This window comes from Arvicanthis niloticus, chromosome 2 (assembly GCF_011762505.2).
Source record: "Arvicanthis niloticus isolate mArvNil1 chromosome 2, mArvNil1.pat.X, whole genome shotgun sequence".
Lineage (NCBI taxonomy): Eukaryota > Metazoa > Chordata > Mammalia > Rodentia > Muridae > Arvicanthis > Arvicanthis niloticus.
The window spans coordinates 83009614-83028115 of NC_047659.1; the positions used below are offsets into that span (position 1 = coordinate 83009614).

At 36.6% G+C, this 18502-nt stretch overlaps 1 protein-coding gene across 1 annotated transcript in view; it reads right to left on the reverse strand.

The window, feature by feature from the left end:
- Positions 1-18502, reverse strand: part of LOC117703198 (uncharacterized) — a 175182-nt gene that overhangs the window by 132423 nt on the left and 24257 nt on the right. Inside the window, 5 exon segments of the mRNA XM_076929414.1 lie at positions 3830-3899; positions 6502-6569; positions 8959-9031; positions 9120-9148; positions 16092-16176. Coding sequence (XP_076785529.1) covers positions 3830-3899; positions 6502-6569; positions 8959-9031; positions 9120-9148; positions 16092-16176 — 325 coding nt within the window.

Sequence of the window (18502 nt, forward strand, 5' to 3'; positions counted from 1 at the left end):
AGAAGGGTGCTGTAACACATAACACTAGAAGGGATAAGGCCAAGTTAGAGTTTAATGGAGTATAAGTATAAATAAAGTGTAATATTTATGTATGATTAAACCCTATTATTTTGTAAGCTAATGAAAAATTTTAAAATTGGAAAAATATTTCTGCTTTGAATTTTACCTTGCATTAAATAGCAATGCCCTTTCCAGTACATTTATGATTTCTGAGTTAGGAGTGGGAAAGCACGTCTTCCACATAGCACTAAGCCTTGGACCAAATGATATTCGTTTTACTTAGACAACAAACACACTGAGTTCCACCTAACTATGTTTTCTCCAGGTTTCTCCTGTGTATTTTATTATTACCTACCTAAAGTTGGAGTTTTGTTGTGGTTTGTTTGGTTTGGTTTTCTGTAGTCTAGCCATTAAACATTTCCTCTCACTTTTAGAACTAATCTTCTTCTTTAGTATTCATACATTTAAAAATTCTACTTAGTGGTTATTTACAATTTGGACTTCCCCATGTAGAGCAATATTATTATAGAATTATGATTTCTCTTTCTTCCTCATTTTGCTTCAAAAATGCTTGTAAGAACTCTCAGAAATAAAAGTAAACTCATTTTCTTGAAATCGTATTATAACTCTCCACTTAAATGCTTCTATCTATCTATCTATCTATCTATCTATCTATCTATCTATCTATCTATCACTCTGTATTTATCTATGCATGACATGGACAAACAAATGGTCTTTGAGTCTTTGTTGTTACTTAAGAATTTATTGCAATTATAAAGTTGCTGACATTCTTAATTTGTTTATGCTTAATGCCTTCCTCAAATATCTGTACAAATGAGTATTTTATTTGCCAATATAAAACTTCAATCATGCTTAGTCTTCAAGTAGTCATTTTTTGATTTGGGGATAAAAACATGTGATAATCAATAGGTTTAATATATCACTTTTTCCAAGTAGAAAATCCCATGCTATGCTCCACAGGCCCAAATAAGCTAAACAAGAAGGAGGGCCTAAGGAAGGATTTTAAAGGCACATGTCTTAAAAATGTATATAAAATATTTCACTAAAAACCAATGAATACAACTTCAAAACAAAAATAAAAGATAGGTGGTCTCAAATATATCCCCAGAAGGAAATTGTTTACTCTCTTAACCATAGCATTTTGTAGTTCATTTGCACAATGGTATACTATTCGGCTATGAAAAACAAGCTCATCATGAATTTTGCAGGTAAATGAATGGAACTTGAGAATATAATCCTGAGTGAGGTAACCCAGACCCAACATGACATGCATGGTATGTGAATATTATAAGTGAATATTAGCCACAAAGTACAGGAAACCCATACCACAGACCCAAATAAGCTAAACAAGAAGGAAGGTCTAAGGTTGGATGCTCCAATATCACTTAGAAGGAGAAATAGAATAGTCATAGAAAGCAAATAGAGGGAGAGAACTGTATGGGAAAAAGAATAGGGAGAGGAATGGGATGTTCTGGATTGGGTGTGTGAAGAGACAGGAAAGAGGGAAAGACAGCTAGGAAAGTAAATGAAGATCTGTGGCTGGCATGGGTGGGAATGGAGGACATCTCTAGAATGTGCAAGAGACCTGGTCTGGGGCTCCCAAGAGTCCATGGGAGTGGCTTTACCTGAGACTCACAGCAGTAGAGAAATGGAATATGAAGAGGCCACTTCCTGTAGCCAGGCAGGTCCTCAGTGGAGAAATAAGGACACCAACCCACCCACAAACCTTTCACCCTAAAATTTGTCCTGTCTCCAAGAAATTCAGAGGGACAAAGATGAAGCAGAGACAGAAGGACTGGCCAACTAATAACTGGCTCAACTTTAAATCCATCCCATAGGCAAGCACCAATCCTTGACACTATTAATGATATGTTATGCTTGCAGAAAAGAGCCTAACATGACTGTTCTGTGAGAGGCTCTGCCCAACAGCTGACTGAAACAGATGCAGATACCCATAGGCAAACTTTGGATAGAGCTCAGGGACTCTTATGGAACAATTGGGGAAACAATAGAGGGCCCTATTGGGATAGAAACTGTACAGAAAGACCAACAGAGTCAACTAACCTGAAACCTTAGGACCACTCAGAGATCAAACTACCAACCAACAAGCATTCATTGGCTGAACATAGCCCTCTCCCCATGCCTGCACATAAGTAGATGTGCATCTTAGCCTGCATGTGGCTCCCCCAGAAACTCAGCAACTGGAGCAAGGGCTGCCCCTATAGCTATTATCTTACTGTTGAATGTTTTCCTGGCTGGGCTACCTTGTCTGGCCTCAGTAGGAGAAGATGCTCCTACCCATGCTGAAACTTGATGAGCTAGGGTGGTGAGATACCTGGAGGGGAAGCACCCTTTCAAATAAAAAAGGAGACAGGATAGGGGGAGGTACTCTGTTTTGGGGGACTGAGAAGGGGCAGCATTTGGGATGTTAGTTAATTAGTTAATTAAGAATAGCAGGATATTTCCCCTGCTATATTTTATAGTAAAGCTTGGTAATTTGGGAGGAGCTAATGTGGGAGGGGTGAGGAGAGGAAGAGAAGGAGTGAGGAGAGGGAGAGGAGAGAGGTAGCAGCCATGGAGATCCACGCGTGGGCCCAGAACAGTTCTGGGTAATGATTTATATCTTAATGTTAGGTATTGGGTAACAACTCTAATTGTGTGGAATTTTGTTAATTGAGCATTACCGAATATATAAACATTGGATAATCATTAACTATCAAGAGTCTTCATTCTACTGGGTACTGCAGATGGTAGGTATTATCTGGGCTCAGCCAAGCTTTGTGAAGGCAGTGTAGTAGATTGGCAGAGCCATCTCCCATGCTGGCATCTTATGGGTGCCAAGGTCCAGTGCTTCTGGTCAGCCTGAGCCGCCACAGAGTCTAGCAGTGGCAAGACCACGTCTCCCTCTTGGCCTCAGGCCTTGTCTAGTCAGGAACATGGTGGCTGCTTAACAACAAGCCAGATTGGGCCATGTTGTATTACACATTATCCTCAACAATTAATAAATAGCATACCCCTTTAGAACCTCCCAAAATGAATTCTCTGAAGTCTTCTAATCATGATTGCCCTTCAAGCTTCCTAGTGAATATCTCTTTTCTAATTGTATTAAGTATTCATTCTTCTCAAAATTCTATTGAAAAAATATCCTTGTGTTTTTCTGTTTTCATTATTTTATGAACTTTTATGACCACTTCAATGTTACCTATTTAGCATATATACTTAAGAATCATAAAGTTAAAACTGTGAAACCATAAATGTATGCATACCTGATAATACATGATCTCATTTATTTATGGTTCAAAGAAACATAGGGTTCCCTGATGAAGGAGTTAATACCTTCCAAAACTGCTAAGAGTTAAGAAATTTTGTTGTAGTTCTTAGAACATGTATATACTAAATAAACATTTTATTTTCATGCAACCTTATATCACCATGCCATGCTTAATTAAAGTACAATTAAATATTTCTCTATCTCTTATGAATACCTGCCTCATTTCAATGCATTTCATCCATAAATAGTATTCTTCTTATTCTTCATCCCACATTCATTATTTTATTTACATGGTAGCATTCCTCTGCATTAAAATTTATTTTTAATGTGACTCATAATGCAAACTATGTTTAAATATTTAACAGTCTGATGTGTTGCTGAAACTATTATTGAACATATTTCTTACTACATATTTAATGAATAATCTCATGTCTTTTGGTTAATACTGCTCTTTAATCCACTTTTTAAAAAATCATTATCCCATTTTATGGATATATATATATATATACATATACATATACATATATTCACTCCTACCTGTAGTTTGTCTATTTGTATCATTTTGACACCATTCAGGTGTTGTTCCGGAAAAATGTCCATCATCACTCTGTGGAAGATAATCAGAGATAACTTTGTTAAAACCAGTTTCATCTATGAGTTTCATAAATACCTTTCTTTACAATATTCTTAAAATTCAAATTTCTAAAGCATTTTAAATGGTATAGTAAAAAGAAATGTGTTGAAGGGAAAACATTTCAAAATGAAAATATTTATAACTCTCTGGATCAATATGTTTTATATACTGCCGTAAGGCCAATGAGTCTGGAATCTGATCTGGGAAGGTAGGAAAAAACATGATATACACACCACTGCTTTCCTGACTTTTTCAGGCAGAAGTGAATTCAGAATGTCTAAATTCACCTTTCATTCTACAAAATGCTCTTTTGACAAATTGAATTTCACATACATAATACAGCATTTAACGTTTGCTTGTCATTCAATGTCAGAAGTCATGAGGCAAAAAAGATACATACAGTATTGAGAGAATTTACACTCCTTAATACAAACAAGAAGTCGGTATATACAGCAAACAAGTGTTTAAAACTTCTAAAATTATTTACATTAAATGTTTATTAGTAGAAAATTATTAAATAGTTGGGTGAATATCACATATTTTTATATTTTCTTTTAAATAGAAATGAATTATAATGTGCAGATATGCAAATCATTTCTGATGAAGAAAGACATTCTAAAAGTATAGGAAGTCCTAGTAAGAGGAGATTCATATATATGTTTCCTCATCAAAGGTTTAAAATATGCCAAGCATTTAATCGAATGTTGACTATATATTAAAATTACAAAATGCAATATAACTACTGATGCTTATTCTTCCCCCTGCCCACTTCTGGTCATCTCAGAATATATAGACTCAGGTGAGGAAGACCTATGATCCACTGTTGTCTCTGTCCAGATTTCCCTCAGGGATAGTCCAGTGGATAACACATTGTTATCTTCTAGCTCCTAGTCTGATCCATTCTTATAATTATCTTTATAAAATGACAGAACTCAGCACCCACTCACAGCCTTATCCTGACCACAGACTTCTTCAACATTACCTACATTAGAAATATCTATTTTTCATATAAACTACCTCTTCTGGTTGTGTTTTCTACATGAACTTTCCTTCTTTATCTGTAACACATCCTCTTATCTGGTATGCTCAATATTTAACCATAAAGCACATTATAAATCCTGATAGAAAACTATTAGGAAAAATCTTGAAATTAATCTACAAATTACAATACTGATTCCAAACATGTCTATTGGAAATTTTTTATAAACAAAACTGTATGCTATTATCATCTATATGAAATGTTTGTGTTGGGGGCCGACTTTTAGCAGAAAGCGGCTATCAGCTTTGCAGCCATCTTGAGCCATATACCCTGACATGAGACTTGAATTACAATAGCCTACAACAGCTGAGAACACTCCGATAATCTTGGTTTAGATACCTTGAGATTAAAGGTGCATGAGATTAAAGGTGTGTGAGATTAAAGGTGTGTGACTTAGAAGTATAGAGATCAGAGTTAGAGACAAGACCTAAGGGCATGATTAAAGGTGTAACTTAGAGGCGTGGCTTAGAATCAGAATATAGAAGACAGAACCAGACATCAGACCAGAGAGAGAGATTCATACACATCAGACATTAGGTAGAATCTGCCCTCACCCTCGCTCTTGCTGAACCTTGACCCGCAGACCGGAGCAGCAGTTTGGGCCGGGATACAGTGGCCGCCCAAACGTGGGTCGGCCCGGGCCTCAACATTTTGCCTGGGCTGCAACATTTATTTTGGCTGCCCCAACGTGGGGCTAGTGTGGACCCCAACAGTTTGTACTAAGCCCTGATTGATACATTCTAATGTACACTGAAAAGACTAAACAGCATTTCTCAGAATTTCTGTTTTGCCTTCTTCCAGTGAAGGAAGTTGGATTGCTACTGTTTTAATTTCTTTTGTCATTGGAAAGCTGATGCTTGGCTTGCTTTCTCTCTTTTCATGAGTCTGCAGTGGCAGTCCCTGGGCTGGTGCCCCCGACGTTCACTCTGGTTCTACACTACACAGTCAATCTTCCCAGAAAACGCATTCTCACACAAGTCAAACATAAGTCTTCAAAATAAATCCAAATCCCATAGAGTTGACAGCTGTTAAGGCCACTCAAGGATCAAAAGCCCTATTTGTGGGAGGAATGGGAGGCAACAGGATTGATCATACATTACAATTCTGCCTAGAATAGAGTGAAGAAACAACATATGACAAACAATAAATAAAATTTAACATTGATGTTCATAATATGATGCCACACCCTTGAAATGTGAGAGAAGAGCAGGCATCTAACATGAACCAAATAAAGTTCCCTTGTTAACAATTGCAGGTGTTTAGTCATTAAGATGTAATGTGATCATGAGTTTTCAATTTACAAGAGTGATATACAAGAAATAGCACAGACTCTATTTGGAACATATTTTTTATCAAAATCTAAAGATAACATTTGAATATAAACTAGCATATATTTTTATATATTCTATGTTTTACAATTAGTGAAATTTTTAAACATTGAAAAGTAGGACTCAGTAACCTAAAATGTAACTTTTTTCATGTTATACAATTAAATAAAAGTAAACACTAGTAAACAAGCAAGAAATATCTTCATACCACTGACTGTTTATCTTCATTGTCATATGAAAACGTTTCCTTCAGTGACTCAATTTCTAAGTGTGATTCTGTAGATAAATATATGTAGTTAATTTATAAAGAACTATTATATTTTAAAATTGGTCTTTTATAACAACATATGTGTATATATTTACTAATAATGTTTTTAAATTAACAATTTCACAAGTATAATATTGAACTGATTATTCATATTCTTAAAGATATTTCTAAATAACTAATAGTCCACTTAAACACTCAGTAGATGGCAACATGTTCAAGGGATAGAAGCATTGAAAAAAATCAATCTATAAATTCATCCTCTACATCTAAATTAACATACCTACAGAAAAAAATCATATTTCATAGCAGTGAATTGTTTCAGACTCTAGAATAACTTTTATTTCACATTACATTTTAATTACCTTTTAAACTACTTGTTTGCTTATTTCTTTACAAAAACAGTTGATAATTTAATCTATTTTGGGATAATCAGCCTGTTTCTCACATTTGAAAGTTTTATATATACTGTCAGAAAAGTTTTGTTTTATGACTCAGCCTGATGTCAAAAGGGTTCTGTGGTTCTAGCTTTTTCTATCAAGTAAACAAGTATTGTTTGCCAGTCATCTCTTACTACTCTATTGATTTTTCTTCCTTCCTTGAATTATATCACTTCACGTGTTTCTACCTCTCATTCCTATACTAAAGATTATCTTCTTTGTGTTATCAATGTTTGTTAAATTATTGTTGGGGGCTGACTTTTAGCAGAAAGCGGCTATCAGCTTTGCAGCCATCTTGAGCCATATACCCTGACATGTGACTTGGATTACAATAGCCTACAACAGCTGAGCACACTCTGATAATCTTGGTTTAGATACCTTGAGATTAAAGGTGCATGAGATTAAAGGTGTGTGACTTAAGAGTGTAATTTAGAGATAAGATTTAGAGACAAGACCTAAGGGCATGATTAAAGGTGTGACCAAGAGGCGTGGCTTAGAAGTGAGACATATAAAAGGCTAGAGGCAGACAGAGAAAGCGACAGATTACTTGACATTAGGTAGAAGATACTTGGCTCTAGACAGAACAATTTGGAGAACAGAGAACCAGACACAGCAGAGAGAAGACAGGTAGCAGGGCACTTGGAAGAGAACTTGGAAGAAGTAACTTGGAACTTGGAGGCACTAGGGACTAGGAACTAGGGACTAGGAACTCAAGACTTAGGACTTAGACTGAAGAATAAACGGGATTGAAACACACTGTCTGGTCTCCATTCTTCGAGTCCAACCTCACTCTCTCTCTCTTGCTGAACCCCAGCCCGTGGACCAGACTGACAGCTTGGGCCGGGATACAGTGGCCGCCCAAACATGGGTCGGTCCGGGCCTCAACATTTTGCTCGGGTCACAACAAATTTTTTTATTTAGTTAAACTTCAAATGTTGTCCATCTTTCCTGGTCCCCCTTCCCCGTGTCCTTAACCTGATCCCCCTTCCCCTTTACTTACACTGTAGAAACTTAATGTTATCTTTTTACAAGTAGTTTTTATTGATTTTACTCAATAATGACTTGTAGCTAAAACAAAATGTTTTGACATTAGATGACACAATGTAAATGAAGCATTAGGGGTGGCTTATAATAGTCAATGTCTTATTTGGCAATAAGTGATGAGCTTAGGCAGATAAAGGAATGATGTGAGGAGAATAGGGAAAATCAGAAGGAGAGACAGACAGTGCTTAAATGACAGTGTGGTTGTATCTGGAACTGTAATGAGGAGCGCATGCCACGAAATTAATAGTGTCAGGCAACAGACAGCAATAAGGAGAAGGATGAAAAGAACATTAGCCTAGAATCAGACTATAAAGCCTTTTATGGAGCTTTGGGTCACTTTTACCTAGGTGTTACTAACATCATTCAGATTCATGTTTGCAGTGGAGACAGATCACTCATAAAGTGTTCTCACCTGAAAATGAGGCTCCTGGAATAGATGCATGTGTAACAGAATGAGAAATACATAACTCAGGCCTGCATTGCAGAATTACAACTCATAATAGTTAAATTCTTGATTTTCATCAGTAGTTATCTGTGACATCAACAGCCCTCGGTCCTGTGGAGGCTATATGCCCCAGTGTACATAGATGCTAGGATGATGAGGTGTGAGTGGGTGGGTGGGCAGGTGGGGAAGCATCCACATAGAGGCAAAGGGGAGGGAAGAGAAGGGGCATAGGATAGGGGATGTGTGGAAGGGTAACTGGGAAGGAAGATATCATTTGAAATGTAAATGAATAAGATAATTAAAGAATAAATAAAAATGCAGAATAAAAAAAGCTTATTAAATGGAAAGTTCACTAACATTACACCTCAAATAAATGTCATATAATATATACCTTTAAGTTAGGGAAGAATGCAAGAGTTTTAAACACTTTAATGCACTTTTATTCAAAATTATTTGTACTATATTACTTACCTATTATGAAATGATGTGGTTCTGTCATCGTTCCTACTTCATTCAGAATGGGCTCTTTCCCTTTAGTGGAAGACTGGATTGATTTAAACACATGGTACTTAAATTTTGTATACTTCAAATGATACATAACTAATAATTAAAGAATAAACAAGAATAATTACCTTCAAGGTAGGATTAGTCCAAACTTGAACTTAAAAGCAAAAGAAAATATAATCAATGTATTATAAGCACAACATCCATCATATATTACTAAATTTAGATAAACTCTCATTTGTAACTTTCAGTTTGGAATATTCTGAGATAATTTCCCTGGTTTAGAGAACTGTGTGACAGAAATATAGTAATGGAAATGTATACATAAAAATCAAAATGATATTTTCTAAAAATCTTAATTTATGCATTAAATAAATCATGTCTTTAATGAGATGAATTTGGTATATCATATTTCTCTAAGTAATTTCCCAGGGTTAGAGAGATGGCTCCGCAGTTAAGAGCACTAACTTTTCTTCCAGAAGACCATGATTCAATCCCTACAATGCACATTGCAACTAACAACTGTCTGTGACTCCTGTTCCAGGGGATCCAACACCCTCATACAGAAATACATGCAGGCAAAACACCAACATGATGTATATAAAAATAAATTAGTAATAAAAATAGTTCCATAATAGGAAAAAGCAAGTTCTAAAAGTTAAGAAAAATAAGACAAGTTCACAGCAGTTAATGTCACATAATTTCTTTTGTACGCCTACTTTGTCACTATCAATTTTTTATACAAGATATATAAAAAAAGATAACATTATATTAGGGTGATAGAAAACCAGTAGGAGAAAAAGACAGAAAAGAGAGTTTAATAGGAGTAAATATGAACCTATTTGCTAACCAAATACATATAACTTTACATATATGTATAATATATGTATATGTATATACATATACATAACTTTACAAATACATATAACTTTTAGTGGGCTATATCCACCCTGACTCACCTGTTATTAAAACTTATAATAGAATACTTGCATCTTTGGCCTCTCTGTGTTTTCTCCATGGTGCCTTAGGCATGCCCAAAAATAAATAACTAAAGTAAACTCATTATTTTGCTTGACCTTATTTTGCCATATTATGACTGACGATGCAAAAGATTCTTTTCTACATTTCAAGGTTCTGGTGTTGGAATTCAAGTGTTAATAATTGTGTTCGGGGTGACCCTCCAGAAAGAATGGTTGATATGGCTTCTAGAGAGTTAGCTTAGGGAGACATATTGGGACAAAGTACACAATAATTGAAAGGTTGGAGCAAGAAAGGCCATAAGTATATAATAAAGTAGATATAGTTGAAAATGCAGAGATATTTGAAGAAGACATTTGCTGGCAGGATCTGAAGGAAATTGCAGAGAAAGAGAATAGAGGGCCTATATAAGAAAATTTGCACGTATAAATTTATCTCTAGAATCCATGTGAAACCTGGTGTGACAGTGTGTATCTTTAATACCAGGACACATACTGTGAAATGGCAATTAAAACATGAAATTTCCTGAAATTTTATGGGCCAGTTATCAAGGCATATATGTGTTGATGAACAAGAGACCCCGCTTCAAGCAAGGTAGAAGGCAAATAACTAAAACTGAGGTTATCTTGTGGCCTACATATGTGCTCCTTAGCACTACTATTTCATATTGACATATAGCAAGCATTCCACTCCAGATAGATAGATAGACAGACAGACAGACAGACAGACAGACAGACGGACGGACGGACGGACGGATAGATAGATAGATAGATAGATAGATAGATAGATAGATAGATAGATAGATACAGATAGAGATATACACAGCATGTGTTTACATTTTATACACACAAAAATTGAACTTTTGGACATTGACATTAAAAGCAACCTCCCTATTCAAAATTGAGATTTATCACCCTGACAATAGGCATGGTTGAATGGAAATACTACAAGTACATATGATGAGAGATTATTTTAACTATAAAATAGAAACTGTATGAAATGAATTAGAAGTCAGTGAGTGTTACTATGAGTACAGCATGTATGCAAGTATGAGTTATTACTGTATGAAAAGTGTAAAACACTTGTAATTACTTTAAGTACTTAAGCACTTTATTTCTATTAGATCTAGGCTCTGCCATTCTGATATTAATTGCTATTTAAAATGAATTGCATCAAATTGTTTCTGTCTCTCTGTCTTTCTATCTATCTTTGTCTGTCTAGCTCTCTCTGTGTGTGTTTGTGTTAGTGTGTGTGTGTGTGTGTGTGTGTGTGTGTGTGATCTTGAGTGGGATGGTGCATGAATGCCAGGCCTCAGGAACATTATCTACACTCACCCCGTACGGGGCTTATTAGCATGAACCATGACATTCGGTTTTTACACAGGATCTATGTTCAATCTCATATCCCCATGTTTCCATAAAAAACACTTCACTGACTGAGCTCTGAACTCAGCCCTGTTACTTTTCATACTCTGAAATTTTTCCTCTCCCATAGTATCCTATATTGAGGTAACTCAGTTTGAATTTCCAGGGTACTCTGATTCTAGTATATACCAAGCTTGTCAGTTGTTAATTCCCTTGTAGGAAATATAAAGATCATATTTGAGGCCTTGAATTCAAACACAAAGCAAACTTATATAAGTAAATGAATAACTAGATATAAAAATTATAATTAAAAATAAAGCAATAAAAATGAAATGTAAGATAGTAAAAACAACTACGCATGTGAATTTATATTTATAGCCTTGAATATTCATTCTCAAAGATAATATCTATTTTATAGGACTTCAAATTTGACAGATTAAGAAAAATAGTGGAAACATAGTTATGAATTTTGTACTATATGATTTCTTGCTACAGACCTCATATATGATAGACCCAGAGCTGTAACTAAAATAGAATATAAATTAGAGTGCAAATAAGCTGCAAATAATCACAACTGGATTTCCTGGGTGAATTCTGTCTTCACTGCACAGAAACTATAAATGGAATCAAAGTAAAACCCTGCTTTCTCAGAAAGACTTGCTCCAGGCTCTAACAGAGTTGCAGAAATGCGCAGTTAGTTCTGTCCATTCCAAGTCAACACAGAAAATCCTAACAAATATGGGGATTCACAACAAGACATTTTAGGGTGCAGACCTAAAAGAACCCGTGGGGGAGTTAAAATTTAGAACTTCAAACAGCTGCTCATTGCCTTCATTTACTCTCTGTTCTCCATGTAGCTCTTTCATCTTTCTCCTCCTCTTCATTGCTCTTGTAACATTCCTCAACTATGAAAATGCTCACATACCACTCATACACCTAGTACTAACCTCCACTGGAAAGGTTTTCTTCAAACGTCCTCTGCCAAAAGGGAAAACTCTACAGCCAATTAATATAATGTATGATTTAATATACATTACATGGGTAATTTTAGTGGCAGGAAAATAATTTCTGTCTCCTTGTTACATTTTATTTCAGTCTTTGTTATGTGAATTAGTACATGTGTTGTCGGTTCAGGGTACATGCATATGTGTCAATGCAGTTGCATATCTGTGTATACACAAACAAGCCAGAAGAGGACAACAGGAAATCTTGACTATCCCTATCTACCTTATTCCCATAAGACAAAATGTTATCACTGAGTTTGGAACTAGACAATAGTCAGAATAGCTCAATGATGCCTCTGACATTTTCCCCAAAGTGCAGGGTTACAGAAGCACACAAGGAATGCCCACCTCTTTCTGTGACTCTAGTTATTTAAACATAAGTATTCATGCTTTCAGAGCAAACTCTCCTTTCCAAAGAATCAACTCTCCAGATTTCTGTCCTGTTTTTGCTATTTTTAGTTTTAATTTTTAATTAAAATATTACTTCAATTTCCCTTTCTATTTCTTCACCCAAGTCCCTCCCATGTACTCTTTGCTCTTTTGACATTCCATGGCCTCTTTAATTTTAGTTGTTACACACAAACATTTATATGTGTTCATATGCATGCCTAAATATAAAAATATAACCTGCTCAGTCTGTTTAGTGTTCCTCTGTCTTATTTTAGATATACATTCGACTAAATGGCTTTATATAGTAAGATCTTTCACCTTTTTCCTGCCTGAATTCTGTATTATTACTTCTTTGGCCTATAATCATGGATAAATGAATAGTCAGATTAATATTTCCTAGATGATACATAAAATAGGGATCTTTTGCATTTACATGAAAGCCTATTATCATGGCTATGTTCTTGTTTAGACATCTTACATTATCTTGATCCACTAGTGTGAAACTATGTATTAGACATAAAGTGAAATCATTTTTAAGTGGTGAAATACAATTATTAAAAAGTCACAAAGCTCGGAATCTTCATTCTCCTCTATTCCAGTTATTCTTAGATTTGGTCTTTTCATTGTGCCCTGAATTTTCTGGATGCTTTGGATTAGGAGTTTTTTATGTTTTGAATTTTCTTTGACAGTTGTGTCAACCTCTTTTACGTTATCTTCTACACCCAAGATTCTCTCCTCTATCCCTTGTATTCTGTTGATGATGCTTACATCTGTAATTCTTGAACTCTTCCCTAGGTTTTCTATTTTCAGGTTTGCCTCCATTTGTGTTTTCTTTATTGTTTCTACTTCCCCTTTTAGGTCTTGGATTGCTTTCTTTCTTCACTTCCTTCATCTGTTTACCTGTGTTTTCCTGTATTTCCTGTTTTCCTGTATTACTGATATCTGTTGGGCCTAACAGGAGGCCTAATCTTCCTTCATTCAACCTGTGCTCTTCAGTCAGTACACAGATGGAGGGCTTGATAAACAGGCCCCAGGCCCTAGAGAGATTTATATACTAATGAGGTACCTGAAGGCCAGAGGGTAGAGTCAATTAAGCATTCCTCCCCAACCCCTCCCCCCCTTCTCCTCCCTATTTAACTCAGGTCCATCCTGGGTTTTAGGGGGCACACATCCAGATCCATCCACCATCTGCCATGCCAATAAACCCATTTTGGAAACTCATGGACTTTCTCGTGTTGGGGCTGGGCCATGAGGAACTGTGGAGAGGCCTTTAGTCAGCAGATGGGCCTAACTTTCAGCTGGAGGAACCCAGAGAGTTCTCAGCCAACTATACACAGTGTGGGCTGAGGAACCCTGCTGCGGTTCCCCAGCCAGTGTTTGTTTTTTTTTTTTTTTTTTTTTTTTTTTTTTTTTTTTTTTTTTTTTTTTTTTTTTTTCCTACAGACATCTTCCTTTATGGAGATAGGATTTTAGGACAAATTCCTGATTTTCAGGCATGTTGGTGTATTTAGGGCTTGCTGTGGTGGGAGAACTGGGTTCTGATGATGCCCATGTATATTGGTTTCTGTTGCTTATCATCTTGTGCTTGCCTCTCTCCATCTGGATATCCCTGGTGTTTGTTGGTACGGGTGACTCTGTCTAGAGATGCCTTTTTTGTTCCTGGGTTGCTTCAAGTCTCCTGATTGGCCTGCAGCCCTGGCTGTAGCAGACCACCTGTGGGGCCTTCCAACTGGGGTCTCTTAAGAGGGGCAGAGAAGCTGCTGATCTGTTGCTTTGGCTGCAATAGATCTCCTGTGAGGCCTTCAGACTGTTGGATCTTTAGTGGAACAGTCAATCTGTTGTCCTATGTAAAGATGTTCTCCAGAGGGGCCTATGGACTGTGGTTTCTGTTTCCCTGTGTGCAGCAGAACTCCATGGAGGCTTTCAGTCTGGTGGGTCACTTGCCCTGCATGCCTTCAAGCTGTGGTGTCAAATCATCTAGGATGGCTCAGGATGTGGTGTCTTCATGGGAGTAGACCAGCTAGCAGTCAACTTCCCTGAAGGTAGCTGATCTTCAACTGCTTTGAGTGCAGTAGATCCTCTAGTATGGGTCAGGTTATGGTGTCTTCATGGGAGCAGACCAGCCAGGAGTCTGCCTCAGCAGAAAGGACCAGATGGAAGGGGCAGAAGAGGAGTGGTATTTGGAAGGGCAGGGTTTTGGTGGGTGATGAGGCTCAGGTCCACAGGGATCCCAGCAGCAGCTCTCGGACTTCATAGAGGTGGACGTCTTACCAACTGCTCTGAGTGCAGCGGATCCTCTTTTCTTCCTTCACGATTGCTATTTTCATGCTCACAAGTAAAAGCAAATATGTTCTGTCTCTTAATACTCTTATATCATCACTGATAATCTAAAAGCCCCCCTCTATGTTTACCTAAAAATAAGTATAATGTGAATACTCAAAATGTAGCTGGTTGTCATTGCCTGAGAAAATATGTAAATGCAGAGGGTTTTTGGCCAACTGAACAATATAACTTGATTTTACCATTGACCCCAAATTTCCATAATTTTGATATGTACTGGTTTCTGTGACATTATCTTCTTCAACATCTCCCTGCCTCAGCTTATGTTTGGATTCTGTCCTGTAGTTCTTCCTAACATGTCTGGCAATGACTTTCTAAACTTTCTATACCTAGCACAATTGTCTGCTCTTAGCCAAACCGTTTATTTTACCCTACACCAATCTGGAATAGCAGCTTACCTGACACTGACCACCACAATGTTTAACTGACCACATGGTGCTTATATTTATCATAGTGAAGTGAATGTACCTCTGCATGATAGAGTTGTCAGACATTAATGAATTTTTTGCAACATTGAGACTGTGATAAAGAGTTGAGAATTCTTTCCTACCTCTAAATTGAAGCATAAAGACAATATTTTATTTTTTAATATTCTTGACCACTTACATCTATTTTGCTTTCTACTCCGCACAATAAACTCTTTATCAATTTTGCTTTATTTTCCTTGTTTATTTTATTTATTATTTATTAATCTTTTTATTATTATTATTCCCTTTCTTTATTCCTTTGTTTTCTTTGCCTTTATATTACTCATTCCTTGTATTCATTTCTTTCTTATTTTCCCAGAGTCCTGGCATATTAAAATATCATGAACTGGTATCCATAGTTAAACTCCTTTGGTGGTATTTCTTAGTTTCAACTGTTGGTAAAGATCAATTGATGAGAGGTACAATTGGAGGCATTTTACTTCCTCGTTTCATTGTTATCGATTAAAAGAACAATACTTTGGTTATTATATTTTATCAGTGTTCATTGTATACGTAAACATTCTGTCTCATAACATTTAATAAAATATAGTTCTTACCATTTGTTTCACTTTTGTCTCCTTGATGTCCAGCCCCATGTATGTTACTAGGACATGTAGTGAGAACATACTTAGGAATATCCGACTAAAATTAATACCAAAAATAAAGTAATTAATGTTTTCTTATTTATTTTAAGACATGTTAATTTCTCATGTTAAAGAAACTACTCATAAAACAAGAGGGTCCCAAATATTACAATTATTTCAGCAGCAAACCATGTACATGTTGCCTACTATGTAAGATAAACATGGATGTTTACAAGAGACATGCTCATAGAAAATATACTTATGTGTACATATTTTATAAAGAAGTTACCATACTTCATCTCAAGCTATACTACACAGCAGTAGTGATAAAAATAACATTGTGTTGATACAGAGACATACACATTGATTAATGTAATAGAATTGAAGACACAGAAACAAAATCACACTTATGGATACTTGATCTTTGACAAAGAAGACAAAAATACACAATGAAAAAAAAAGCATCTTCAATAAATGGTGCTGGTCTAACTGGTTGTCTTTATGTAGAAAAATAAAAATAAATACATATTTGTTTCATTGCACAAAGCTCAAGTCCAAGTGGATCAAGGACCTCAATATAAAAGCAGATACACTGACTCTAATAAAAGAGAAAGTGAGAAAAAGCATCGAATTCATCGGGATATGAGGAAATTTTCTAAACAAAATTCTAATGACTCAGGCTCTCAGGTCAAGAACTTATCATAAATTGGACCTCATGAAACGTGAAAGCTTCTGTAAGGCAAAGGACATAGTCAGTAGGACAAACCGACAACCTCCACATTGGGAAAAAAATCTTCACTAACCCCACATCCTATAAAAAGCTAATATCCAAAATATTTAAAGAACTCAAAAAACTAACCAATAAAAAAAACCAAACAACCCAATTTAAAAATCGGGTATAGAACTAAACCAAGAATTCACAACAAAGAAATCTTGAAGGGCTGAGAAGCACTTAAAGAAATGCTCAAAGTCCTTAGTGATTAGAGAAATGCAAATTAAAACAATACTGAGATTCTACCTTACATTAATCAGAATGGCTAACATCAAAAACCCAGGTGACAGCACATGATGGCAGGGATGTGTAGAAAGAGGAACACTCCACCATTGCTGGTTGGGTTGCAAACTGATACAATCACTCTAGAAATCAGTCTGGTGGTTCCTCAGAAAATTAGAAATTGATCTACCTGAAGACCCAGCAATACCACTTTTGGAGATATACCCAAAAGATACCCCCATGATGCCACAGGGACACATGTTCCACTATGCTTATAGCAGCCTTATTTGTGATAGCCAGAAGCTGGAAAAAACCCAGTTGTCCCACAAAAGAAGAATGGATATAGAAAATGAGGTTCCTTTACACAATGGAATACTACTCAGCTACTAAGAATGAGGACATCCTGAGTTTTGCAGGGAAATGATTGGAACTATAAAATATCATCCTGAGTGAGGTAACTCAGACCCAAAATGACATGGATGGTATGTACTCATTAATAAGTGGATATTAGCCCAAAAAAGTACAGAATACCCAAGATACAATCCATAGAACTCATAAAGGTCAACAAGCTGAAGAGCCCAAGTGAGGACATCTCAGTCCCACTTGGGAGGAATAAGAAAGCAATCACAAGTGGGAAGGGAGAGAGGGAGGGAGGGAAGGAGGAACCTGAGAGGAAAAGTGGATGGGGGTTGGGGGAAGAGGAAAACCTGATCTAGTATTGGGTGAGGGAAAAGAACTGAAATGAAGCTCTGAGGGCCAGAAGAAAGAATGGAAACAGGCAACCTAGGGAGTTAGGAGGTTAGGGGCATTCTCCAGAATGCACCAGAGATCTGGGAGGTGAGAGATCCTCAGGATGCAAAGGTAAGGACCTTAGATGAAATGCCTGACAGTAAGGAGAAGGAACTTGTAGAGTCCACTTCCAGCAGGAAGACAGAGCATCAAATGAGGGAGGGGATTGCCATCTCACATTCAAAACCCTGACCCATAATTGTTCCTGTTTGAAAGAACTACAGGGATGAAAATGTAGAGGAGCATGAGGAAAAGACAGTCCAGTGACAGGCCCAAAGTGGGATCCAGCTCAAGGGGAAGTCCCAAGCCCTGACACTATTACTGAGGCTATGGAGTGCTCACAAACAGGAACCTTTCATGACTGCCCTCCAAAAAACCCAACAAGCAGCTAAAAGAGTGAGATGCAAATATTTACACCCAACCAATAGACAGAAAGCCCCTGTGGTTAAATTAGGGAAAAGCTGAAAGAAGCTGAGGAGGAGGGCAACCCTGTAGGAGGACCAGCAGTCTCAGCCTGATCCTGAGATCTCTCAGACATTGGACCACCAAAAAGGCAGCATACACCAACTTATATGAGACCCCTAACACATATACAGCAGAG